The 25,381-nt window shown below is 37.4% G+C and overlaps 1 protein-coding gene across 2 annotated transcripts in view; it reads left to right on the top strand.

Moving 5' to 3' along the window:
- The first annotated feature begins 331 nt into the window (after window positions 1-331).
- LOC126480845 (gamma-interferon-inducible lysosomal thiol reductase-like) overlaps window positions 332-25,381 on the top strand; it is a 29,244-nt gene continuing 4,194 nt past the window's right edge. Inside the window, exons 1-5 of one of the 2 annotated variants that reach the window (XM_050104194.1) lie at window positions 332-470; window positions 4,106-4,294; window positions 10,572-10,745; window positions 16,696-16,842; window positions 22,497-22,559. In XM_050104194.1, coding sequence (XP_049960151.1) covers window positions 402-470; window positions 4,106-4,294; window positions 10,572-10,745; window positions 16,696-16,842; window positions 22,497-22,559 — 642 coding nt within the window. In that variant the 5' untranslated portion in view covers window positions 332-401. Of the gene's footprint in view, window positions 471-3,297; window positions 3,620-4,105; window positions 4,295-10,571; window positions 10,746-16,695; window positions 16,843-22,496; window positions 22,560-25,381 lie in introns of those variants that run through there. The other variant, XM_050104193.1, reaches the window with a different exon arrangement.

Here is a 25,381-nt window from a genome sequence, read left to right on the forward strand (position 1 = left end):
GGTCAATGAAAACTGTTGTTTAAAAAGACAGAAATCACACAATCGCACATAAAACGTTTTACTGCCACACGTACACCAGTTATATGCTAACGTTTTCATTTGTACGAGCTCGCGTGTGTTTTAAAAGACAATTAAAACACCGCTTCTTACTTCGCAGTTTATTTGATATTAAACCGAATGTAAAGAAGGAATAGTAAACAGCTTCGGAGAAGCTACAGTTCACATGAGCCGTAGAAAGTCGGTCGTGCTAGAGGCAACCTGGTTACGACGGGCGCCTTAAGACGTTAGTGGTTCAGCATTTCTCTTTGCTTCACCTTCAGACGCGCGAGTGTATAAGAGCCTGCGTGGACGCAGCCTGCCTGCAAAGCGTCAGCTGCCTTGCTGTTGTTCGGACGTGTGCCATGGCATTCCTCTTGTTCCTGCTGTACGGATTCGCGATTGCAGGTGCGATAAACCTCGCACACGCCCAGGTACGTGCCAGCTGAACTATGTGGAGTGGATGTAGCTGCTCGCAGTGCTAACTCACCATATATTACTGCTTTGGTGAATACGTGGACTGTTTCCTATGTCATTTGCATATCACGACAGATGACCGTTACTGATCGAAGTCGGTTCTTCCACGTAGCGCGCTCAGGGATTATCAAATACATTGTCATGGAATTGGAAACACTTTATTTTCTTCGGCAGTTAGTACACTGAATTACAGTGAAAGTGAAGACGTCCACGCATCGCTTTGGTCTTTGTTTCATCAGCTTTCGATTTCGCACTGCATAGTAATATCTTATGTGCCGAACGTGTAACATTTATTCTGAAACCGGTGGTTGGGGCTTTCTGTGTTCCAACTTTCCTACTTTGCCACCTCAACATACAGTTGATACATTGCGTGTGATAACAGATATGTGCATAGGTATCCTCTTTCCATCCACAACTTTAAGCTGACGCTCATTCGTTGATAGTATGAGATGGTAATTTCTCAGAAAGTAAGCAGTACAGCAACAGCATAAATATTATGATTTGCAGATGCACTGTTCATCAGTTTCAAGTTTACTGGAAGGGAAACGGGAAACGACTTCATTCGTGTCAGCAGGATCATCTGATTTAGAATCTGTTTGGAGTAACAGCATAAAACCTTGCAAACAGAAACACTGGCTACAGCCATGTGTTGACAGTCAAGGACGATATTGTAATCACACGGATAATGCTTCAGCGATGAATCGACAACTTATTGCCGTTATAAAACAAGCCGTGAAAGTTTATAAACAATAAGATAGTGCACGACCACTTTGGTAATGGTATTTTCTTATTTTGATTCCCAGATCCTCCTGCATTCAATCTGATGGGCAAACGGATACCGGTATTTGAAACTGTGCCTGGAAGAATTTTCCGCTAGAAATTGTCTTCAAAATTTCGTAAGGTCTTTCGAGATCACGTGATCAAATTTTCGCAGGTCGAAATAGTTTTTAGTATGGGAATGAGTCGGTCAGTCTCTCTACTTACCAGTCCGCATCATATTCCGTTTGTCGCGAGGAAACTGTGAATGCAAAACATACCGAAAATATATACTAAATCTTATGATCTCTAATATGCATTGACTCACAAAAAAAAACCCTTACGTACAAATGAACGTAATAAAATTTACACAGCGAGTTATATTGTGCCAATTGCTGCCGAAAAACATCGAGAAACGAAAATTTATCTGTAACACCTAGTGCTAAATGCTATGCAACGCACGCGTATTAGAAGCTAATAGCGACCATGTGTAAAAATGTGTCCACTGCAGATCATATCAGAATCAATAGGATTATATAAAAAACAACCTACTGTAACAAATCATTTAAACTGTGGATGCCTAGCGTCATGTCACAGTAGTGTGTAGGTGAGAGACGGTGGGTTGGTGCCGAGATGGAACCAGCAGTTTAATGCTTATGCTGCTATTAAAGTCGACTTATGGCTAGAGATAAATGTTAACCTTCGTTACGCCTACCACATTAAAGTGGTATTCCATCTCATTGAATGGTTCCTTATGATAAGGACACTGAAAACAGCAAAAAAAATGGGAACTATGACATCAATATTCTTTCGCTCGCGACCAGATTTAGAGACGTGTGTACAGTAACATGTAACAATCGTACTATTAAATATGATGTGTAACCGCCAATCATTGCATGTAGAAAGCAAGAGGAAGCTAGCTGTCAGATGATTCCTTACTCACATTTATTAACTTTTAACATGATAAGTATGAAGAATTAAAGATTAAGCCGTAATTATCGTAGTTTTGCGGATCTCTCACAAAGCGACAGGGTAATTTAAGCAGTCAACCGAGAAAGGAAGTAGGATTCGTTTAGCATCGAATCAAGCGCGAGATACAACGCTGCTGTAGATACACTTGGTAATATTCACAAGAAAATGCATTGTGCACAACGGCGAAACATTTATACGCGGAAATCGGGTACTATTTGACTGCAAGTAGTACTTTCCTTCCACAAAAGCTACAATGACAAAAACGTGAAAAAAGGGAGAAACTGAAGAGAGAAAGTGAAAGCTACTGCTGTGGTCTTGCAGCAAGCGCGCTATGAATTAAATGATGTACAGTAAAATAAAATGTCACAAAACTGGAGATTCGTGGTTATTAACATTACAGTACCATAGCACATATTCTCACAAGAAACGAAAGAAGCTCAGAAATTATGTAGTCGATAAAACCGTAAAAGAGGCAATGATAAGAAACAAAATTGTGGGAGATGAGAAGAATTAAAAGTGTTATGAGAAGTGAACTTTAGCTAAGAAAGAGTAATCGTTGTCATTGTGTATATCCTAACGTTTGTATTAGCTGTGACAATAAAGGAATTGTAAGGCTGAAACAAAAAATTCATTTGCGTAAGTGCATTACGAGCAAATGTCGGCATCTTAAATGTCTCTCCACAAGGATTTAATGTCACGACTCATTTTTTAGACGAGCGAAATGCACACAATGAAATAAATGCAGAATATACGTCTTCTGGTCTTAAACGTGTCATCCCAGTTCTAAATGTTTATTTGACATATTTAGTTTCGGCAACCAATTCGTCAATTAAAATTTTAAAATTGTGTTGCTGAAGATGCTTGGGTACTCGGGAATCAAAATACTGCCGTTTGCCAAATATGCCCCCTCTTAAAATAAATGCTTTGCTTAGGGAATAAACTGAAATTACTTAGCCAAAATAAAATAAAAGAAGTCGCCTTTCACAGTTTTCGCGTTCTGTTTTGTTGGTAGCGCTTGCGCGCTAGTCCTACGCCTTCAAAAGCTGAGGACAGATGCCGATTCAGTAGCAAGCTGGAAGCTGTACGCGGATGAAATGAGGGAGTAGTAAAGTGCTTGTTTAACACCTGCCAGCCGTTACACCTGGGTTGGCTGTGATGTTCCTACCGTCTTGACGTGAATTTACTTACTGTGATAGTCGAAAAAGAAGGCGGATATGTGTGTTAAATTAATGTAATAAAATAGTCTTTACTTACAGCGTGCGAAATGGCTGTGATTTCCAATGTTATGCGCGTGAAATTGATTTTGTTCGCCGTTATTTGTTTTATACTGTGGGAAGCATTAAGGACTGTTCCAAGTTTATCTTCAATTACTAACGCAGTAAGTTCAACCCCATGTGTTATATGACAGCATACAGTTGTTAGCTTACAGTTCTTATTCTGCAACTGACAGTAAAACCTCGAAAACATAGTAGATATTTGTTATCCTTTATTTTTTACAATCAGTGAAAGAAATACAGTGAATTTTCTATTAGTAAGGTGGAGGAGGGGGGGGGGAGGTGAGAGGAAGGGGAGGGGGAGCATCGCACATCAGTGTAATTGATCTATAGAGCAAAACATAAAAAGAAGTATGATCTTGTTACAGCACATGGCATTACAAACGAAACTTGCGTTTTACAATCATATACCAAACTTGTGTGTAGGCTTACTCTTTTTCTTTGTGAAAAACCAACATGTAATTTTAATGAAAGTTGTTAAGTGTTGAAATTTTTTCTAGTATTAAATAATTAATTTCAGGATGACTGAACTGTTTAGGTATTTTATTTAATTTCTCTTGTTAGTTCACAATATTGGTTTGCTTTTCCAGGGCCCTGCTACACTTGACCGTGGTGGTCTTGTTTCTCTGAGAACACCTCTCAGTCCTGTTGAAGTTGCTGTTTACTATGAAGCACTGTGCCCAGATTCACGAAGTTTCATTACAAGGCAGTTACTGCCTGCATTCTTGAAAGGCCCTGGTTTGATCAATCCTGTTCTGATTCCATATGGGAAAGCCGAGGTAAGCAATTAATGACTAGTATGAGATGTAATGTGCCACGTGTTGTAGAAAATCTTATCTTGTAAGTGAGCCCTCGGAGAATACTGTGTAGGTATAAGGCATAATACTCAGAATATCACAGAATATGCATATGTAAATATAAATTTTGTGGAAAATGCTAGAGTTGTCATTAATAAGATATTCCAATGTTTTTCTGTCTACAGCTTTCACTATATTTTTTAAATCAATACCTGTGTTTAACAATGTTTCAAATCGTTGTACAATTCTAATTTATGTTAAATTAGATGTACTTTTCATTGCAATTGGTCTATAGTGAGGAGCTCAAGGATATAGAACATGTCAGAACAACAAGAATACATAACGAATTTTTACAACGAAAAACAAATACGAGTACACTAATGTACCTTCCACAGATCCCAAGTGGAATGATTGTCGTGGAGATGGTCTGAAGCAGAAAAAACATATTTTCATTTATAACGTAATAAACACGTAATAGAAGAATCATATTACAACACTACACTGAATTTATGCAGAAGTCAAGGTTGCACTAATATTTAGATTATTTTATATTATTAGTTGTGCGTGCGCACACACACACACACACACACACACACACACACACACACACACACAAGTAGTTTCTACTATTGGCAGTTAAACTTTTTATTGCTGCCGGTAAGTTATTGAAAATGAAAATGTGTGTTCCTGAATAATGGCCACCTTTTTGGACTAAAGTAAATGACTTCAAGACTTTGTGAAGATTAACCTACTTCTAGTATTGATTTCATGTTGGTTTGAAAAACAGGCGTATATATTAATGAAAGATTTCATTAAGGAAGAAATTATTTGAAAGCAGTAACTAATGCCCCTAGTTCCCTAAACAGGCCTCTGCAAGTTTACGTCAAAATGAACAGTCAGGATTGCAAAAATTGAGTGGTTTCGGCTTATATACAAGCCATTTTCAGAATTTCTTGGCCCCCTATGGCTGGTGCTGACGGCTCCTCAGATTTCTCAGTGTACCATAATCGTACACTGCATTGTTTCCATGAGAGATCCGAGGCACCGTCAACACCAGCCGTAGGGAGCCAAGAAATTCTGAAGATGGCTTGTATATAAGCCGATACTGATCAATAAAGAAATATTATTGCAATCTCAACTGTTCATTTTAATGTAAATATAACATCGGGTCACTGCTCTCCATACACTGCATCATCAAAACCTCTGCAATTTGTTCTTGAGTTTGCACCACAAATAATTCTTACACATTTTTATTCCCAGGTATTCATTAAATTAATCTGAATTCTAGTAATAAACAACATCCTCTAAAAGCTTTTCAAAAACATTTGCAGGAGAATAAATTTGAATGATTGCTTTCCCTATTCACTTGCTGACATACAACCAATGTGTGTTACCCTACTGTATACATTTATTCTTCTCAAGCACTGTGGCATCAATGTTCATTATTGAAGAAAGGATCTGTTCAGCACAGTATCGATTATTGACAAATTGTCATGTGCAGTTTCAAATGTGTGTCATTGATTTTACAGTAAGCTTTTAACACACTAACTGCAGTGAGGCCAACAGTAACCTCAGCAGAGCCGTCTGCTGTGGCTTCAGGCCTGGTGGCAGTCACTCATAGAATTGTGTATAAAATGGTCTTTTTATGCAGCAACACTGTGAATGTTGGTGTGATGAGACAATTAAAAAATACATGTAACTGTTGCTGTTATTAACATATTTAATTTGAGTGTGTGATTCGGAGCAACATGACACGGTGGTTAACACACTGGATTCATGTTTGGAAGGGTGTGGCTTAATTCCCATCTGGTCATGCAGGTTGAGATTTTCTGTGGTTTCTTAACTTGTTTTAAGGTCAATGCTGAAATGATTTCAGTGGTCAAAATTAAAGAAAGTCAAAGCTGATTTTATTTTCCTTCCCTTCCAACCTGGACTTCTGTTCATTGTCAGTCTGTAATGACTTCATTATCAACAGAACATTAAACCTTAATTTTGCATCCCTCAGTTTTTAATGATGAATGTCCATATGTTTATGTACATGCATTGAGCATCATTATTTGTGTACCAGCTAATAATTGGGTGGTGCCCCCTCACATTCACACAAAATATAATGATCTGTCATCCTTTCTTGAATTTGGATCATTGTTATGTTGGCTAGAGTATGATACTACATCCGGCCCCCCTGCCTCCACCCAAAATAATAATAATAATAATAATCTTAGCTGACAGACTGATCTGTAGTCTAACAAATGTTTTGGTTACATTGAAAGTTGATAATTAGGTTGTGAGTTGCCAAAATCAACGAATATGAGGACCACATAAAGGTTATAACAGACTGACCTGTAACATAATCTAATGTTTGCGTTCACGCCATATTTAAATGCACTTTGCTACCTCTAACATGTGTTTCATCATAAAAACTGAAATGTAAATTCCAGAAACGTATATTAGAAAATGAACAAAACTCTTGAATATTTTGATGCTAGTATGTATGTGGGACATTCAAGAAGTAATGCAACACTTTTTTTCTGAAAGACATTTGGTTTTATTCATGAATCCAGTACACCATATTATTTCCTAGTCTTTTGGCTAAAAATCCTATTTTTCTACATAATCTCTGTTCAATGTGACAGCCTTATTCCACCTTACTGAGAGGGCCTTCGTACCCTAATAGTACCACTCTACTAGTTGACGATCTTCAATGCTCTGATTTTCTGCCAAAACAAACTCAGTGACAGCTCTCTGCTTGGGATGCACCTGCTTCACAAATGCCATTTTGAAGGCTACATATAGCACCGGCATCTGTCAGAACTTCATGAAACTATTTAGGCTGAAATTGGAATATTCCACAATGTTCGACAAAAATTTCCACTTTTTTAATTGAAACTGGCCAATGAAAAAGAAAGTATTGCGTGACATTTTGAACCCATTCGTATATGCAAGAGTGTGTCCACTACATAACTTCTACATTTATGTAAGTAACACAATTTCATAACAACTTTCAAGTCGGATGTAAAACAATTTTTCTGTGGTTTCCTAGCTTTAACTTACTGACATATCAGTCGTAAAATTTCAGCTCGTCATAAATCTATTTGCATTTCAGAATATAAAAATCTGAAACAAATAACATGTAAAACAGAGTAGGATCACCTAGTTACTAGACAACAAAACAGAACAACTAGGGAACAACATCATAATTCATTATTATTCTGTCTTCATATGTGTCAACCTTCTCTGCTTGTTTCTGTTTCAGCCACTATTATGTGTACATTTCAAAACCAAGTCGGCTTGACTGACAAGTGTGTTTCTTCCATCACACAGTATCAGTGTAATGGTATAGGTAGTGATGGTAAATGCATGAGAAATAAGTGAAAGTTCTATTCAAAAGGTGAAACTCAAAATGGAACAGTAATAGTACATCAAAACTAAAGAAGTCAAGCTTTTGGGATAGTGCTACCATCGTCTCTAACAAAAAGCTAGGGAGAAGGGGAAACATGGGAGGATTATAAATAGCGGTAGGATGGAAACTGATTCAATAAAGAAAGAAATATGTCCAGAGAACAACGAAGGATACATAGAAAATGTTATGAGAAATGGACAAAGAAATAGAATTTTCTGGTTTAATATTCATTGTCTTTTTGTCTTTTGTGTATTTGATGGCACTATACCTTAATACTGGATGTCTGTGCGTATAGCTTTTATAGACTTTAAAAAGGCAGTTTATTCAGTTGGCTATCCTGCTGTTATGGAAGCCTTATTTGAGCAAGGACTAGACTATGTTAAAGTTCTGTGCCATATGTATGAAACTTCTACAGCTGATGTCAGTGTTAAATAATCATCTCAAGAGTTTCCAACTCGCAGAGGAGTGAAACAAGGCAATCTCATCTCTCCCAAGCTGTTCTCCGCCATTTTGGGAGGGATAGTGTCAAAATTTAACTATGAATAAAATGGAATTAGAATCATCAGGAAGAGGTTTAACAACTTGAGATTTGTAGATGACATTGTGCTATGGCCAAATAATATTGAAGGATTACAGATTTTGGTATTGGATCCTACTTCAGAATGTCAGGCATTGGGAGTGAACATAAACCTTTCGAAGACAAACGTTATGTCTATTAAACAGTGCACAGTAGAAAATCTATAACTCAAACATATGCTACTGTACAATGCCAGAAAGTCCAATTATTAGAGACAATGATCAGTTTATCCACTATAAAAAACTATTATTGCATAGAACCATGTCAGCACTCACATGTCCCTATCAACAGTTCAGTGGCAAAGTTAATTATTTCTTTTAGGCACAAAACACAGTTCATATTTACATGAAATGTCATGGTTCACACTTAGTTCTAGCCTGTAGTTATTGGGAAAAATACACTATGATTGTTCATTTAAGTCACTCTGTAATGAGAATTGCCATGTCCAACAGTATCTCACTCCAGTGACAATGACATCACACACATTATTGTTAATTACAACACAGCCCAGTTAAAATGTTTATTCATTTGAGATACAGAAATCACTCGAAAGTTATTAAACATTAATGTTATTTAGGTTCAAGAATATCGGTGCATATAGAACATGATGCATTGTAATGATGTTAGTCTACACTGGGAGCGTACCCAACATAGGTATTACAAACAAGCCAACTGGCAGTTGTGAGTGATACCTGATTACTTAAATATGGCCATAAGAATAAACTGTTATTTTGTAAACTGCATCATACTTTTAAAATTGGCTAGATCTTACTGTTATGGATAAACTTACAGAATTAATCTTAGTTTGGCTTATAGAAAATGTTATTTGTTAGAAATTTAGAAAAATACGTAGTACTGGCGGAAGTAAAGCTGTGAGGATGGGGCGTGAGTCGTGCTTGGGTAGTTCAGATGGTAGAGCACTTGCCCGCGAAAGGCGAAGGTTTCGAGTTCGAGTCTCGGTCCGGCACACAGTTTTAATCTGCCAGGAAGTTTCATATCAGCGCACACCCTGCTGCAGAGTGAAAATCTCATTGTGGATACATGAACATTATTATCCTTCTGCAATATGTCCTTTTTGTATACATGTGTGAGAGCCATATTCCAAATTACAATTACAATTTATGATATATTACATGATGTTATTAATTAGCAAGTTAGTCAGTGCTGTATGTCATTTAGTACTATAGCAAAATTAAAATCACAAAACCCAAAGATCAGAATCTAACAATAGGTATGACAAAATCTGGCATGGGAAATGACAAAGTTTATAGGACTGGTGTTAATTATTGCATGTGGCAATTAATTTCAGGTGATTTGAAGCACTTTACAGGAAAATGGGACTGTCAGATTTCCTGTTAGTATGGGTCTCCGTTCTCAAGTGTAATGATTGGATTATAGGATTTTGCACGTTGCGAACTGTAGTACTAACATCAGTTGTTTATATTTTCAAATTATGAATGCCCTAACAAAAGCTAATTGTATCAATGTAAACAGAAAAACCAAAACAATAACCTGAACAATAAATTCAAGTGAAATTAACACTAAATAAGATCTGGAGATTTTCTTAGGAGTGTTACTTGGCAATAGGTAAATCCATTGAAAATAAGATAAAAATTAGCGAACAACTTTGGTTATTTATAGGAGTAGAAAAACTTAACAGGTGAGAAGAACCGTCCTTGGTATGTCACCATCATGAATATATAAGACAGAAACTTAGAACTGCAAAGTGAGGCATGAAAAGGTCTGTGTTGTGACTTACAAGGAAAGGCAAAAAAGGGCAGAAGACATCAGATCAGTTATTGACATCAAAGATATCCTTGAGAGAATAGCAACTGTGAAATAGCAATGGGCTGGTCATGGTGTTAGAAAAAATGATTCACTGATGCACAAGGGTGAAACTGGAATGGAATAGACAGACAGACCATGAGGTAGACTGCCAGATCAATGGGACAAAGACCTGCAGAAGATCGGTGTTGTGAGCTGGCTGAATGTCGTGCAAGGCTGTTGCAAACAAGAAGAAGAAGTTGCAGATGTACCTGAACTTAGTACTTGGAGAGGCCATATCATTTGATGATGGAAATAGGTGGTGGTGGTGGTGGTGGTGGTGGTGGTGGTGGTGGTGGTGGTGATACCTTAATTGTTACAATGTTGGTGATTGGTAACCAATATAACTAACCTAGTCTTTTAAACTTTGTTACATAAGTTGAGTGAATTTTTAGACTTATGTAAATGAATTGTTTGTATGGAAGGAGTTACTCATCTTTTTATTCATTTGTGTGCAGACCAGAGAAACACCAACTGGTTACGAATTTACATGCCAACATGGACCCGTAGAGTGCCAGGGTAATAAAGTGCATGCATGTGCTGCTGCCATCATTGGAAGTAAAGAGATGCAAGTGAAATATGTAGCATGCATGATAAGCAATAACATGAATCCAGAAGAAATTGGAGAAAGGGTGAGTCATCTGATTGAGTAAATTGACACATTGTCACCTGTGATGTCACCTCTTTTGAAAATAATGTGTAGCTGTTTTGTAACTATACATATAAGTTACTTAAACTGATAGATTTACTGGAAACAGTTATCAGCATGAAATGAAACTGTTTCCACTAAAGAAACTCTATAATTGCTCATGAATGTGAAAGAATTGCTGATACAAATCTTTAGTGGAATATAATGGAAGGAGTAAAGCTAACAATTCATCATAGTTGAGGTCTTGAGTAGTCAATATGCATAAAAATGAAAATACTACTAAACTATCGAATAATGTTCTTCTAACAGAATACACTTACAACTGCATGGCTACATTGCCACTGCCGATGGTGCTGCAACTCGAAGAAGCTGCAACTCTGAAGGAGGACTCGTGAGAAAGCATGGCAAAATTTGCAGTCTTGTTTGTGTGCCAGCTGATCTCTCAATGACTCAGCAGTATGGTGAAATGTTATCTTTGCTCCTTCCTATATTAATAAAGTAATACATTGATGTCAATAACCAGCATACTTAAATGGCGAAATTTGTCTGTGTGTCGGGGGGGATCCAATTACTCATATGTGATACATATGATCTGATGAGACAGAACATTATGAGCAGTTGCTTTATAGCAAGTTGGTTGACTTTTCGACACATCACAGCAGAGATTCTGCGAGGCATGGATTCATCAAGTTCTTGATAGGTTTTTCGGTGGTATGTAGCACCACATGTCTAGACACAAATCATCCAGTTCCTGTAGAATGAGGGCCAGTGGTGTATGGGCACAGGGCTGGTATCCAATAATGTTAGACTGGTCACATCAGGTTCAGCTCAGATGAATTTTGTTGCCAAAACATTAAAATAATTCCACGGGTTGCCACATATCCTGATTTGCGGAATGGGCATGCCCCCAACTTCCATATTCTGTGATTAGATGTCCGGCATCTTGTCACTTACTCATGGTTTCACTGCCCTGCAACCCTTTTTCTGTAGATGCTCACGACAGTAGCACACTAACAGCTGACTTCGTCGTTTCTGAGATGCTCATTCCCGGGTGCCAGGCCATAACAGTCTGCCCTTTGTCAAAGTCTCTAACAGAAGAGGATTTCTGTATTTGCAGCCCATATCATCACTAGAATGATTTCCCATTCATCTCTGCTCCATTTATATCCCTTTCATTACTGTGTTACATGCTCTGTGTCACCAGGCAGCATTCAGTCGTGTGGTGGGAAATGTTTGTACTGTTTTCGCTCATCATTATATTTAATATTCTGTTTCTATCTTGTGCCTGACACAGGCAAAGTTTAAACACTAGTTAGTGTAGCTTCTCATTGGATATCCTGTATAATAGTAATTTTGTGCAGTGAAAAAGAAAGAAAGAATTTAATTTCATAATACAACCTTTGTCTGCTAGAAATGCATTGAGAAATGGTCCATTGGCATCTCATACATGCTCATGTAACATAAAAGTGGCGCACCACACATAAATGGATTTGTATGTAATGCTTCTCTTCATAACTTCTGATGTGATATGTAGGAATATTATGAATCTTTGTTATGCGGTGCAAATTGGACCTTCCAAAAGATTGCTTATATGTTTGTTCGCTCATTCCCAGGTCAGTTTAAATCACTTCCCCACACACGATGCAGTGCTAGTGGCTGCCATGCATAGATTGCCCATTTAAAAACTGCTTTTTGATAGTAAACAGCAAGAACATATAAGGATTTTGTTGATATGAGAACACCAGAATAAGGTGAAAAATTTGTCTTTTTCAGGGAAACCACCACATTGTAAATTTCTATGAGGTATTGAAACTAAACTTGAGTATTAGGCTGGAGTTAAGGAGAGTTGACAGTGCTATCTAGGGGACTGTAGTAGGGTGTGGACTGATATGAATGAAAGGTCCCGAGTTCGAGTCTCGGTCCGGCACACGGTTTTAATCTGTCAGGAAGTTTCATATCCGCGCACACTCCACTGCAGAGTGAAAATCTGATTCTGGAAACATTCTGGTATCATATAGTATTTATCACATCTGTTTTATGGGGCAGTGTATAGTTACTAAAGAAAAGTTTTGGCAGCTTCTACCAAACTATAATCACATCTTAATTCTTGTCGAATTCTAAGGTGAAGATTGCAACAGACATTTTTTGATTCCTTAAAATAGAGATCTTTAGTAATTCGTAACATAGAATTAAAAATAGGGATTCAGTTTCATTGTCTTTGAGTTGAGTGTGACTACATACATATTTACGTCACTGGATGAAAAATATGTGTAAGTTCAAACTCATTTTATTTGTTATAATGGAGATATCTTAATTTTAAACTGAAACATTTTTTGCTCTTTAAATAATTATTGTAACAACTGCAATTTTGAAAATGGTCTAAAGGAGACATTGCAGATTGACAGTGAAACATAGTTTTTTTACTATATTATGTGCATCACAACTACTGCAGTGCTCATTATAGTCAGAAAAATCTGCAGATAAATGTGTCATTTTCTTATACAGACACTGAAATTGTGCTGCTTTAATTCAATGAAAATAGATGTACGCTATATGATTTACAGTATTTGAAAAATAGTTTCACGCCTCTTCCTTTCCTATTAAAATTTGGAGCAGAAAACTCCAAATGACATGTTTCATTGGCCTCCTCCTCATTAGTTGTTATATTTATGTTTGTCACTTGTGATAATTGTTTGGTTTTAATATTTGTGAAAGTCAGTTTTAGCTTATTTTGATGAAATTAGAGTAAAAGATTTTGTTAATTATTTTTCATTCGACCGGAGCTGGTCTGGGAGACGGTTTTCAATTGGGAGTGGGGTATCACCTACAAAACAAAAAAGAAATTTCAGGTTGCTTTCAATGTAACAACTGGCATTGATATAGTATCAAATACAACAAGACACATTGAATTGTTGTTTTACCAAATTAAAAAATAATAATTTTATACAATTGATGTCACAGTTGCTCTTTATTTCTTGTTCTCAAATCTCAAGTGTTCTCTGAAGTGCACTACTTCTTATTCTGTGTATCTGTAGTGAAGTAATGAATGATTCACTGATGAGAAGGCTTTTGTTAGGTCACAGAAATTGCTGTATCTAATGAGAAGATTCTCTTCTTTGCAAAATTTGCTAGTTATATTTATAGTGGTTCCCTTTCTGAAAGCTAACCTTCTTTTTTTTTTTTTTTAAATCTGTATTGTGAGGAATATTTACTTTGTTTTGTAGCAATCTTTTCAGATATTAATATATTAAGCATACAGTATCATCAACTGATATGAAAACCTTATTTTACCAGTTACTAATCATCATCATTATGAGTGATTAAAATTAGTAACGATCAAAACCAGTGCCAATGATTTGTATCAGTTGATGGTGGTACAAGACGCCTATGCTTTTCAGTTACTTTGGAGCAAACTTTAAGGAGAGAGGTTGGGAAGTAATTTTCCATAATTTCTGTTGATCACCTTCTGAGCAGTTGAGTTCTTTTTACCTTGGAATACTTTAGCAACATTTGGAAAATATCTAATTTTCCAGAACTAACTATAGTCACTGTATATGAAATAAAATTATGCGCACTGTTGATTACACTGGTGCATACTCTGTGCCCTGCACTTGAATTTTTGTTTTTCTGAGGAACAATAGCCACATCTTAACCCTTTAAGTGGGTGTGACACATATATCCGTCCATTCTCTGTTAATTCATATTGGGTTGGACGGGTATATCTACACATTTCGTTTCCGGCTTGTAGCTAGTGGGAATGATGAGTTATTGACCTGTCCTTGAAACAGTGGTATTAGTTGACCCTCATCCAATAATAGCAGCTCTCTTCAGGCGACACGATGTGTTCTGGGCTTGTTATAAAATTTCCCACTCGAGCACGCATCAACAGTATGTGTCCAGTGAAGCAGCCACAAAAGTGTGCCTTTTTCATCTGTAGTTATGGCACGATTAGTAAGTGATCTTTTGTAATGGCGCACAGTGCGAAGTTTCCTTGCATGCTGCACCTTGCTTTAAAATGTTTCATACTGAAAACTAAGTGATATATTGTCACAGTAATTTTTTGTTAACTTCTGCAGCATATCTTATCCATTCCCATCCAATATTATCTTAAACTGAAAAATGAAAACTTGAAGGAAAATTTTAATGTGTGAGAAAAGTACATGGCACCACTGCAGCAAGGCATGCTGGCGCATATTACCCACTGAGAAGAGGTGCATGCACAAACTACCCACTTAACAAGTCAAGAGTTTTTTTTCCTGAAGGTCACCTTGTGCTGATACTCTGTCACGCCTAAATTAGATTTTACAACATTTATATATATTTCATTGAAACAACATGACATCTGTAAAAGAAATTACAATATCAGAATTTTAAAATGAAATTTCAAAAGTTTCTTTGCTTTGAACCATGGCTCCAAATTTTTATTTGATAACAGAACACAATGCATTTGTGTTACTTCTGTACACAATTTATCTTGCTTTTTTTCTGAATACATTTTTTTATTTTATTTTTTTATTAAAAATGAAACTCCTCCAGCTGTACTTAAGATTTCATATTTATTTGGCTACTAGTTTTGACGTTGCGTCAACGGCACCTTCAGACTCATACGCTCTGATGATACCAATTGTGTGGAGCATGTATTGGTCTCACCACGGAATTCTAGTACTCGGCCATACACAATTGATATCATCAAACTGTACGGGCCTGAAGACGGCATTGACGCAACGTCGAAACTAGTCACCAAATAAATGTGAAATCTTAAGTACAGCTGGAGGAGTTTAATTTTCAATAAAAATTATACCAGGTGATGCCCCATCACCATCCAATTTAAATATGGATGTACAAAGAAAATTTTTTTTATTGATTAACGTTGTTTAACATACACTGCAAAAATGAAGACTCCTGCCAAACTTCAGGCTAACTCACTATGCAGCTGCCTGTTTGTAGCAATAAAGATTGTATCATTTAAAGCACTATTAGTGTCTTTAAAACACATTTTCTTCATTCACAAGTACCCCCTTGGTTCACACTGCCTGTGAAATATCAAGATATTGAAAGAGGAGCCCCAGATACAAATCAGATTGATTTGGAATGTGTGAAAGTATGCAATTATAAACACTATATTATGAGAAGGAAAGTCACTACTCACCATAACGGAGATGCTGAGTCGCAGATAGGCACAACAAAAATATTTTCACTATATATATATTAATTTTTTTTGTTGTGCCCATCTGCGACTCAGCATCTCCGCTATATGGTGAGTAGCGACTTTCCTTCTCATAATATTGTTTCATTCCATCCTGAATTTTCCATTGTTTGATTTCAATTACAAAGACTGATGTTCAGATGTGGGGATGGCTACAAAAAATTGGGAAAATATTTAAATGTGGTTGTAAAGTTTTGGCATATAAGAGATGCATGTTTACAAACTTATCTTCCATTAGCACTCCTTTTTCCCCCAAGACAATAATGTCAGGTTAGGTCCATTATAGAATTGTGTTCATTTTTACTGATTGTCTTTTTTGTGTAATGTGTTCTTAGAGGGAGAATGACAAAAAACGAAATCCTCTGAAAACTACAAGACATTACTAAAAACTGTGTGATATGATTTATGAATTAATTTAAGAACCTGTTAAAGAACTTTATGACTCTCTGTTACAAAGCCTACTTTGAAATGGGATTACCGTGGTAATTGAAATAGGAACATACGCTTTGGAAGTAGATATACAGTGAAAATTGATTGCTCTATTACACAAAAACTTTTATTGTGCACATTTTGGAGCTTTCTCATGTATTTTTACAGATGTGGTGTCCATGTTTACTCCTGTTAGCATCTTGATAGATCAATTCCCTTCTTTGCTGTTGTTATACTTGTAAATTGTCATATCCATTATGTTTTCTAACATGTGTAATTAGCTTTCCTTTTTTTTAAGTGTGCCACCAAGCTCGGTATTGCTTGGGACCCAATTCTGCAGTGTTCAAGAGCAAGGGAAGGAAATGAGCTGCTAAAAGCAAATGGTGATGCTACCTATGCCTTGAATCCGAGTGTATCGTTTATACCAACAATAACACTGAATGGAGTAAGTAACACAAGAATGACATTTATTTCCTAGTTTAGGATAGTTTTAGGCTGCACTGTACAGAGGTGTTTGAAGCCACATAAATATACAGTAATCAGTTTACAGTGCTCTATACTCAGTTCATGTCTGATGCATCATAATGACCTGGAATGAGTCAGTTTTCAAGTTATTTATTGCAATTCATAATGGTTGCTTACTGTCATTATATAAGTGAATTTTTTAAATATTAAAAAAAATTGATATAATTTTTGATTGCATTAAAATAACTCAAGTGGTATATTAATGATGCAGTGTAAGTGATTAAGTAATATGTTACTGGAATATGTGTTATAAGGGGTGTTGCAAACATATTATACAGGTGGTAGAGGATTCTAAACAGTATTTTGAGGTACGGAATAGTAAGACATGAGTATTCTGTTTCTTATTGGCTCAAACAATAAATACTTCACGACAGTTCAAGATCATAGCAGCTGTTCGAAGCGATGAGTGGCAGTTGTACTGTACACATTATAATGTTGAATATTTTGCTGTGTTGCTAGGACCTTGCCAACCAGTTCCTACTGGCATTTCATACAGCAAAAATTTCATTACCCTGGAGGAGAGGTGTCCACTAGAAAGAGATCTGAAAAACACATTGGCTATGTGACAAGACCCCTTCATATTCTAGTGATGAGCATGCCTGTTGTTTCAGTGCTCTCAGACAGTAATATTAAGGTAGGATGGTGCTCTGTTATGTTGAAAACATAACAACTTACAGGCAATGAGAGATAATGTACTCACTGCGACAGCTCATCTCAACTCTGCACAAAAAATGTGCACCATTCAAATTGAGTCTTCTTAGTTGATTTGGCATAATTTCAGCTCACATTTTCATAGAGAATCTCCTTCACTCCAGCTAGGACTATTGCAGCCAGTGAAAATATCATCACAATTGAAATATGGTTCAGCTGTGAATGATACAAACTGTAGTATCTTCAACATTGGAATACTGTGCTGGTTAGCCTATTGAAAAAATTGAACTCTGGGTTTCATGTGGGTGTCACCTGGGTGTATTACTTGCACATGTTGCTTTTGACTGAGATGCAATTGCTGTTCAACGAGTACTGTCAACACTGTATTCTTCAAAGTGTGCATTTCATGGAAAGTTGACCGGTGTCTGTTGACGAATCTCCACTCACAAGCCAATACTCTCTCTTTAAATTATAATGTGCAGACAAGTCTTTGTTGATAATTTTGACCAGCTCTTTGTAGCTTAAACGACCTCGTCTCTCCTAAGTTTCTATCTACAATTATAAATTTCTGTCAATGAAAGTGCAATCTGCTGCGAAACTTTTGCCTGTACCTTAATTTCCTTTTACATCGTGCATTAAATACATGTTTGCCTTTTCCTGTAATGCATAATCCTCCATTTTCAATAACCAGTTGCGAACTGTAAACAGTGTGTTGTTTTTTGAGACACCCTATGAAGTACTCATTTCCATTGTTTCCTTATCTCAAAATACTCACTTTAGGGTTGTCTTCCATGTGTATAATTTTGTCCTCAAAGGTTTGGCACACCTTGTATAAAAGGATTACTCTACTGAACAATGGAAAATCCAGGATGGAATGTAACAGTATTATGAAAAGGAAAGTGCTGCTCACCATATAGTGGACATGCTGAGCTGCAGATAGGCACAACAAAAAGACTGTCACAATATAAGCTTTCGGCCAACAAGGCCTTTGTCAGGAATAGATGACACACACACACACACACACACACACACACACACACACACACACACACACACCTCTGCCAGCCTCTGGCAGCTGAAGCCAGTCATCTGTTTTTGACAAAGGCCTTGTTGGCCGAAGGCTTATATTGTGACAGTCCTTTTTGTTGTGCCTGTCTGCGACTCAGCATCTCCGCTATATGGTGAATAGCAACTTTCCTTTTCATCATATTGATCACGCTATTGAGTTTGAAAGTGTGCTACTGAGCTATACAAGAGTAGAATTATCATCACATAAACATTTATAAAAGGATTATAGTGTCTGACCATATGAAGTTGGGTGCTTCCATGTCATGACTGTGGTACAATATGTCAGTGGGTGGATGAAAGTGCATTTGGGTGTGTGTTGTAGAGCATGTTCCAGGTTCACCAGATGCAACAGAAAGAGGCTTTTACTTGTATGAAAAGTGTGATAGCAAGTGAACCAAATGCAGAAATATTTTTGGCAACCGTTAGAGCTGTCAGTGAATTTACAGAATGCAAGTGTAAAAGTTGATGCGAATTAGTACAGATGGCGTTCCCTATATTATTTAACTTTGAATATTTTTTGTAGTTTTTATGTCTATAATGTGTAATATGGCATTTGATTATAAGAATAGTGCATTGTTTACTTGTTTGACTGTTATCACAGTGATAATGCCATCACTGTGATAACCAAACTCTGTATTTCATTAAGGTGTATAAAGAGAACATTGCTAGGCCTACAAAGTATTATTGGTTACTCCTGCTTCGTCATGTTTGAGCTGTGTCAGTGTGTATTTTATTGTCCAGATTGAACAGGCTTTAAAGGAGTAAATGTGTTTGAATAAAGTAAGAACTTAATCATTGTGATCAGAGAAGTCCATATCCACAGCAATAATCTGAAACAAACTGAACAACAATTAGATAATATCGACTGTTTGTGAGCAATGACCTAACATGAACTGAATAGATAGATACGATTTCAGTCAAAATAAACCGTGCACTCTCATTATTAGGCAGTACAGTCTTGATGTTTTTTATACATTTTGTGAGCTGTTACTCTCAGTAATGCTTCTTCTAAATCGGTTTAGGGAATTTTAAAGTTTAAATCTGACCCTCATAATCTAGGGCTAGGCAAACCACAACATCCCAAATAAAAATGTCAGTACATGACGTGTGATGATCCTTACATTTAGATTGATAGTGTTGACTTGGATCTCATAAACCAGGTACCTACTTAGAATTTTACTGTTTATATCTTCTTTTTGTATAAATTATTATCTACACTGGTGGCCAAGATTAAAGCAACAAACGGAAAATTTCCAAGGTTGGGTTTCTTTTGCCACAAAACAGTAAAGTAGAAACAATGTAAAGAATACAGAATGTAAACAACTGCAAAATGCATAATGGTAGACAAAAATGTTCTTTGGTTTTTCCAACTTAACGGATTTGTACACACATTCTGAGAACTGGTTAAGGTGCTCAGTATGGGGTGTGACCACATCTGGCAACAATGCACACATGACAATGATAGAGGATGCTGAGGATGATGTAATCAGTCTCATGTTGAGGCAATAACACCCGTTCCCCTTGCAGAGCTGCTCGCAAGTTTCAGAGAGTGGTTGGTGGAAGCTGACGTGATGCAACCCATCTCCCCATGCATCTCAGACATACTCTATGGGATTCAAACTGGGAGAGTGAGCAGGCCGCACGCCATGGGTGCACCATCTTCCATTTCCAAGAGAACATCAGCCACTCATGCTCTATGAAATCAAGCATTATCATCCATCAATACAAAGTCTGGGCCTACAGCACCTCGCAACAACCACACATGAAGTCCCAAGATCTCGTCACAATACCTGAAAGCAGTTAAACCTTGCCAATTGACCCATACAATTTCATGAAGAGGTATTCATGTGGTTAACATAACCCCAGCCCACACCATTGGGGATCCCCTCAGTATCAGTCTCTTTCTACAGTGTTTGGGTCCTGAAATAGAGTTCCATGTTCCCTTCAGATGCCAATCCATTGAGGATCACTCTCCAGACCAATTCGGGACTTGTCTATGAAACGAACATTGGCCCACTGTTCGACCACCCAGGTAGCATGCTGATGACTCCACTCTAAATGTTCCCTTCTGCAAAGATACAACAGAGGTACACAAACAGCAGTTCTCTGACAATAAAGGCCACTCTGCCAAAACTCTCTGTACATCGTTTGCCTCAATACAACACATCCAGTGGATGCTGCAGGATCAGATGCCAGTTGCTGTGCAGTACTAAGGCAATACTGTCATGCCCTTACAGTCAAATAACAGCCCTCTCTTTCTGATGCCACAAATGATTGGCCCTGCTCTGGTCTTCGGGATACAGTTTCGATCTCTGTAAACCATCACCACATATGAGAAACAACAGAACAATTCACATTAAGCCATTGGGCCACTAAATTTGCGACTGTCCTGCTTTCATTCTTTCTATGGCGCTCTACCACAGAGAGTATGGTAGGCATCTTCTCTGTGCCATCTGTGACTGTGTACACAGCAATTTTGGAAGAGGTACTACCCACAAAAATTACCTTGTTTGATAGGTGCCCTGACATCATTGTTGGTGTGGTTGTCTGTTGACTGGAATGCCACCTTCCGTGCAGAACATGATCGTATGGACCTCTGTTGGCAGTTTGTATGATTACATCATGAATTAGACACAAAATGGGGAAATAGCGGTTTGTTGCTTTAATTTTTGGACACCAGTATAATTGCCTTTATGAGAATTTATTACTAATTACTAATATATTTTTAAATGGAATATCACAGAGTTCTATCAAAAGGGTAAGTTTTTGAAGCAAAACTATGTAGCAGAGATGTTGAGTCACAGACAGGCACAACAAAAAGACACAAGCTTGTGGCCAGAAGGCCTTCTTCTGAAATAGAAAACATACACACATTCATGCAAATGCAGCTAGTACACACGTGACCATTGTCTCTGGCTGCCAGGGTCAGATTGCCGTATTGTCATTATTCCATCCTAGATTTTCCATTGTTTGCTTTTGTTTCTGAAGCAAAACTTGGATGTAATTGTGCCTAAAACTGGTAATATTGCTTTCGAGGAACTTAAACAAAATGTATTTTCTGACACAACTTGTAAATATGTGGATTAGAAGATGACAAATAAACATACTTAAGCTAATAATCTGAGAGATGAGTTGCCTGAAAATGTAAAATTGATGTTCAGAGGAGACTGTCATCTGTGCATTAAATGCTGGGAATTGTAGCATTGCTGGAGATTAATTCACAATGTTCAGTCATTCCAGTAGTGTGAGCAGGTATTTTACCAATTGCTGGTTTTGCTGCCTGTATAATTTCTGGCTTTGCTGCAGTTGCAGCCGACAGAATACTTGAAAAAGTATCTCTTTGTTGCAATTGTCTTTGCTACCATGGTTACATAAAATACAAAAAGAATTACTGTATGGTATTTGTTAGCGGGTACAAGAACATACAAAAGAAGAACTTCATGTCCATAGCAAATAATTATACATCGGAGGAAAAACACCATCAAACAAATGAGCACTACAGTCATAATTAAGTTTTTGAGCAGTGATCAAGTGAAAAGTAAACAGGTTGATGTGATGGTAGTTGGCAGTTAACCACAGGTGGTCAGGCAATACAGTCTCCTTGAGTTACGCATTGTGAGCCAGAGGCAGTACCAGTGGTTTTGCACTGATGGCACCTTCAGCATGAAGGCGGCTGGTGTGCAGAGTTGGTATATGCCATCTCCACACCATTGTCCTGAAAGCATAATATGAGAATCACAGCTACTCTGTGCTGTTGTGCAAAAGCCATGGTACAGTGTACAGGAGAGGGTAGAGCATATCAATATTATCCATTTTCTTTTATATTTTTGCTTATTTTTTGTTGGTCTTTTACAGAATCAGGGTAACCAGGCTGCCATCTTAAAGAATCTGTTTGGAGAAGTTTGCAACCTCTATCCGGTAAGTAAAATAATGCAGAAGGCAAGTACTGGGTTTGAGAACTGGCCCAGCACACAGTTTTAATCTCAGAATAATAAAGAATTAATAAATAGGTCTAGATGTTTACCATTTATATTGCTAAGAAATTTGAAGTTATTGTTCATATATTCTTTCCCATTTTTGTATGAAATGTGTGTGTGTGTGTGTGTGTGTGTGTGTGTGTGATGAATAATTATGCATTTACTGCCTCGGCTGAAAAGAAGCTAATTTGCTCACATTACTAAGAAATGGTGCATGTAGCATATTATTGTAGATATTCAACTGTGTCCTTACACTGTGACTAGATTTATCAACCCAGTAGCAACGGATAAGCAGTTTTGTATTCCACCAGAAAGTGTTGCTTGTGAGGTCTGACACAAAAGACATGAGAAAAATGCTGCAAATGTATGTGCTTACAAAATATGTGCCATTAATGGTGGTCACTTCTAATGTAGGATGTATTTGAGACAATATCAATTGTCATTTTAATGGTTGGACTTGTCCTCTTTCCATCAAAAATGGATCCAATTTTTGTTGCCAAAGAAGTATTGTTTGCTTTGGTGGAGCTTCTTTGTAGAATGATGCTGCAAAATCCCATTGCACATCTATAATGTTTTTCCCGGTAACCTGCTGGTGATGGCAGTCGTGTGTGTGTGAAGTGTGATTGCTTTTTGTGTGTGTGTGTGTGTGTGTGTGTGTGTGTGTGTGTGTGTGTGTTTGCTTTTCTCAAAGTATTCAGTTGGCACAATTATATGACAAAAAAAGACACGTCTTGGCAGTGAATGAAATAAAAAAAGGCTGATTAGACAGATGTTAGAAGCATTGATCTATTAAGGAAATACACATTCAGTGGAAAGTGGACTAATTGAAAGTTTGTGTTCATATTTGTTTTCATTTTTGTCTGAATTTACAAACACTAGATTTTTGTCAAAATTCACAACTACAGGTTTGATTAATTAGTTGTATAAAACAAAAATTTAGCAGGTAGTAACAAATGAAAGAAATGTGTTGAAATTGTGGGTAATAAGGCTAAAAAAGAACTAACATTTATAATCATCAGTTGCATGCTTCTATCACTAGCAAATATCTGTTTAAAAGAAAAGTTAAATGAGTATGTCAGTTTACCGTTCATAAGTGAAAAAATGTCACAACCTTCATAGAGGGTCAGGGAGATTCAGGTTCAATGTCATGTTGATGTTTACGCAAGCAGAGACAGAGCACTATGCTTAATAGGGGAAAGCTTGGCTTCATTAAAGAAACCATACGTCTGTCTGCTTGAAATGGTTTAGGAAAACTGCAGAACACTTAAATTGAGATCATTGCACAGGGATTGATCTGAAACCTGCTTGTCATGATTGCAAATTTAGTACTTTAACCATTGTATCACCTTATTTAATAACCCTGCCAGAGCAAACAAACAGCAATGAGATGGGAGATTCATGACACAATCTGGTCTGCTTCTAGTTGAGTTAGTCATTCACTTTAATATAATTGTAACTTTTAGTGGTAATATTTAGAATTACTTGCCTCCTCCCAACTGATTTACTTGTAAATCACTTTTCTTCTTTTCCTTAAGTTACAAGCTTAACATTTACATTAGCATTTCTGAGGAAACTTAAATTATGTGCCATTGAATTTATTGATCTGACTTTAGAGTATTTTGAATTTGGAACATTATTAGACAATTTTGTGAACTCAGTAGACAAGTGACAAAGTACATTAGTTACATTACATCTGCCATCTGATTGTATAGACTTTGAAAGGTGAAAACTGTCCCAAAGGCTTGATGAAAGCAGTCTGCATCACAGATATCTACAGTTCCATCAGAAAGTAGTTCCTAGCATTTTATGCCCCATGTGCAAATCGTACCATACAAATGAAATCCTGTCTTCTTCTTATCCCCCCTCGCCCCCCCACCCTTTCATGAATGTCAGTGATGAATGTTGCAGTATTCTGGTGCGAGTCATACTTTAAAAAGCTTCCACAATGACACAATTATTTTTTTCATTTATTGGTGATACATTGAGGAGAACATCTTTAGTATATGTGTAAATTACTTTTCTATAAAAGGAGACCACTCACTGAAAAGCAGAAGTGTTGGTTCTTTGGCAGGAAAGAGAGAGAACTTGATAGCTTTCACATTAATTCTGTTTTGAGCTAGAGGAGAGACAGGCAGGGAATTGGGGATAGGTGGTTAGCAGCTTGAAGGAGGGGGATCGAGGAGGCAGCCACCAAACTTTATCATCATCATAGTCCATCCGTATGCCATTCCCATTCCAAGCCCTTAGTCAAGGGATCATATCCTTGGGGGAGACCCAGATGTGAGACCTGCCCAATCCATCTGCTCTGCACTTTCTGCTCCAGTCCTGTGACAAGTTTGTTCTACTAGGCCATATGTGGAAGCAGCCATGCCTTATACCAATTCTAGTGCAAACACCTCACAGCTTTCTTTTGTTGTCCAGCAGGGTGAATGGCCATCGCCAAACTGGTGCCAAGAGCAACGTTGACCACTCCATGGCTCAATATGCAGTTGAGCATAGTGTGCTCAATGTCAATGGCTGCTTTACAACCCGAGCCATCTGGATCCTCCCCTCCATCTCCAGCTTCTTCAAACATGTAGATCCTTCACCTCAATCTCTGGTAACCTACTGTCCCCACCCTCCAACCAACAGTTTCCCCTTCCTCCATCCTGGCACCTCCTCCCAAATTCACATACCAGCATCACTGCCAGTGTGTGCCACTACCCATCAGTTCTGACAATTGTGTATCACATGACTGGCCTGTGCACCTGCCACCTCTTCTCT

The sequence above is a fragment of the Schistocerca serialis genome, chromosome 5 (assembly GCF_023864345.2).
Source record: "Schistocerca serialis cubense isolate TAMUIC-IGC-003099 chromosome 5, iqSchSeri2.2, whole genome shotgun sequence".
Taxonomy (NCBI): Eukaryota; Metazoa; Arthropoda; class Insecta; order Orthoptera; family Acrididae; genus Schistocerca; species Schistocerca serialis.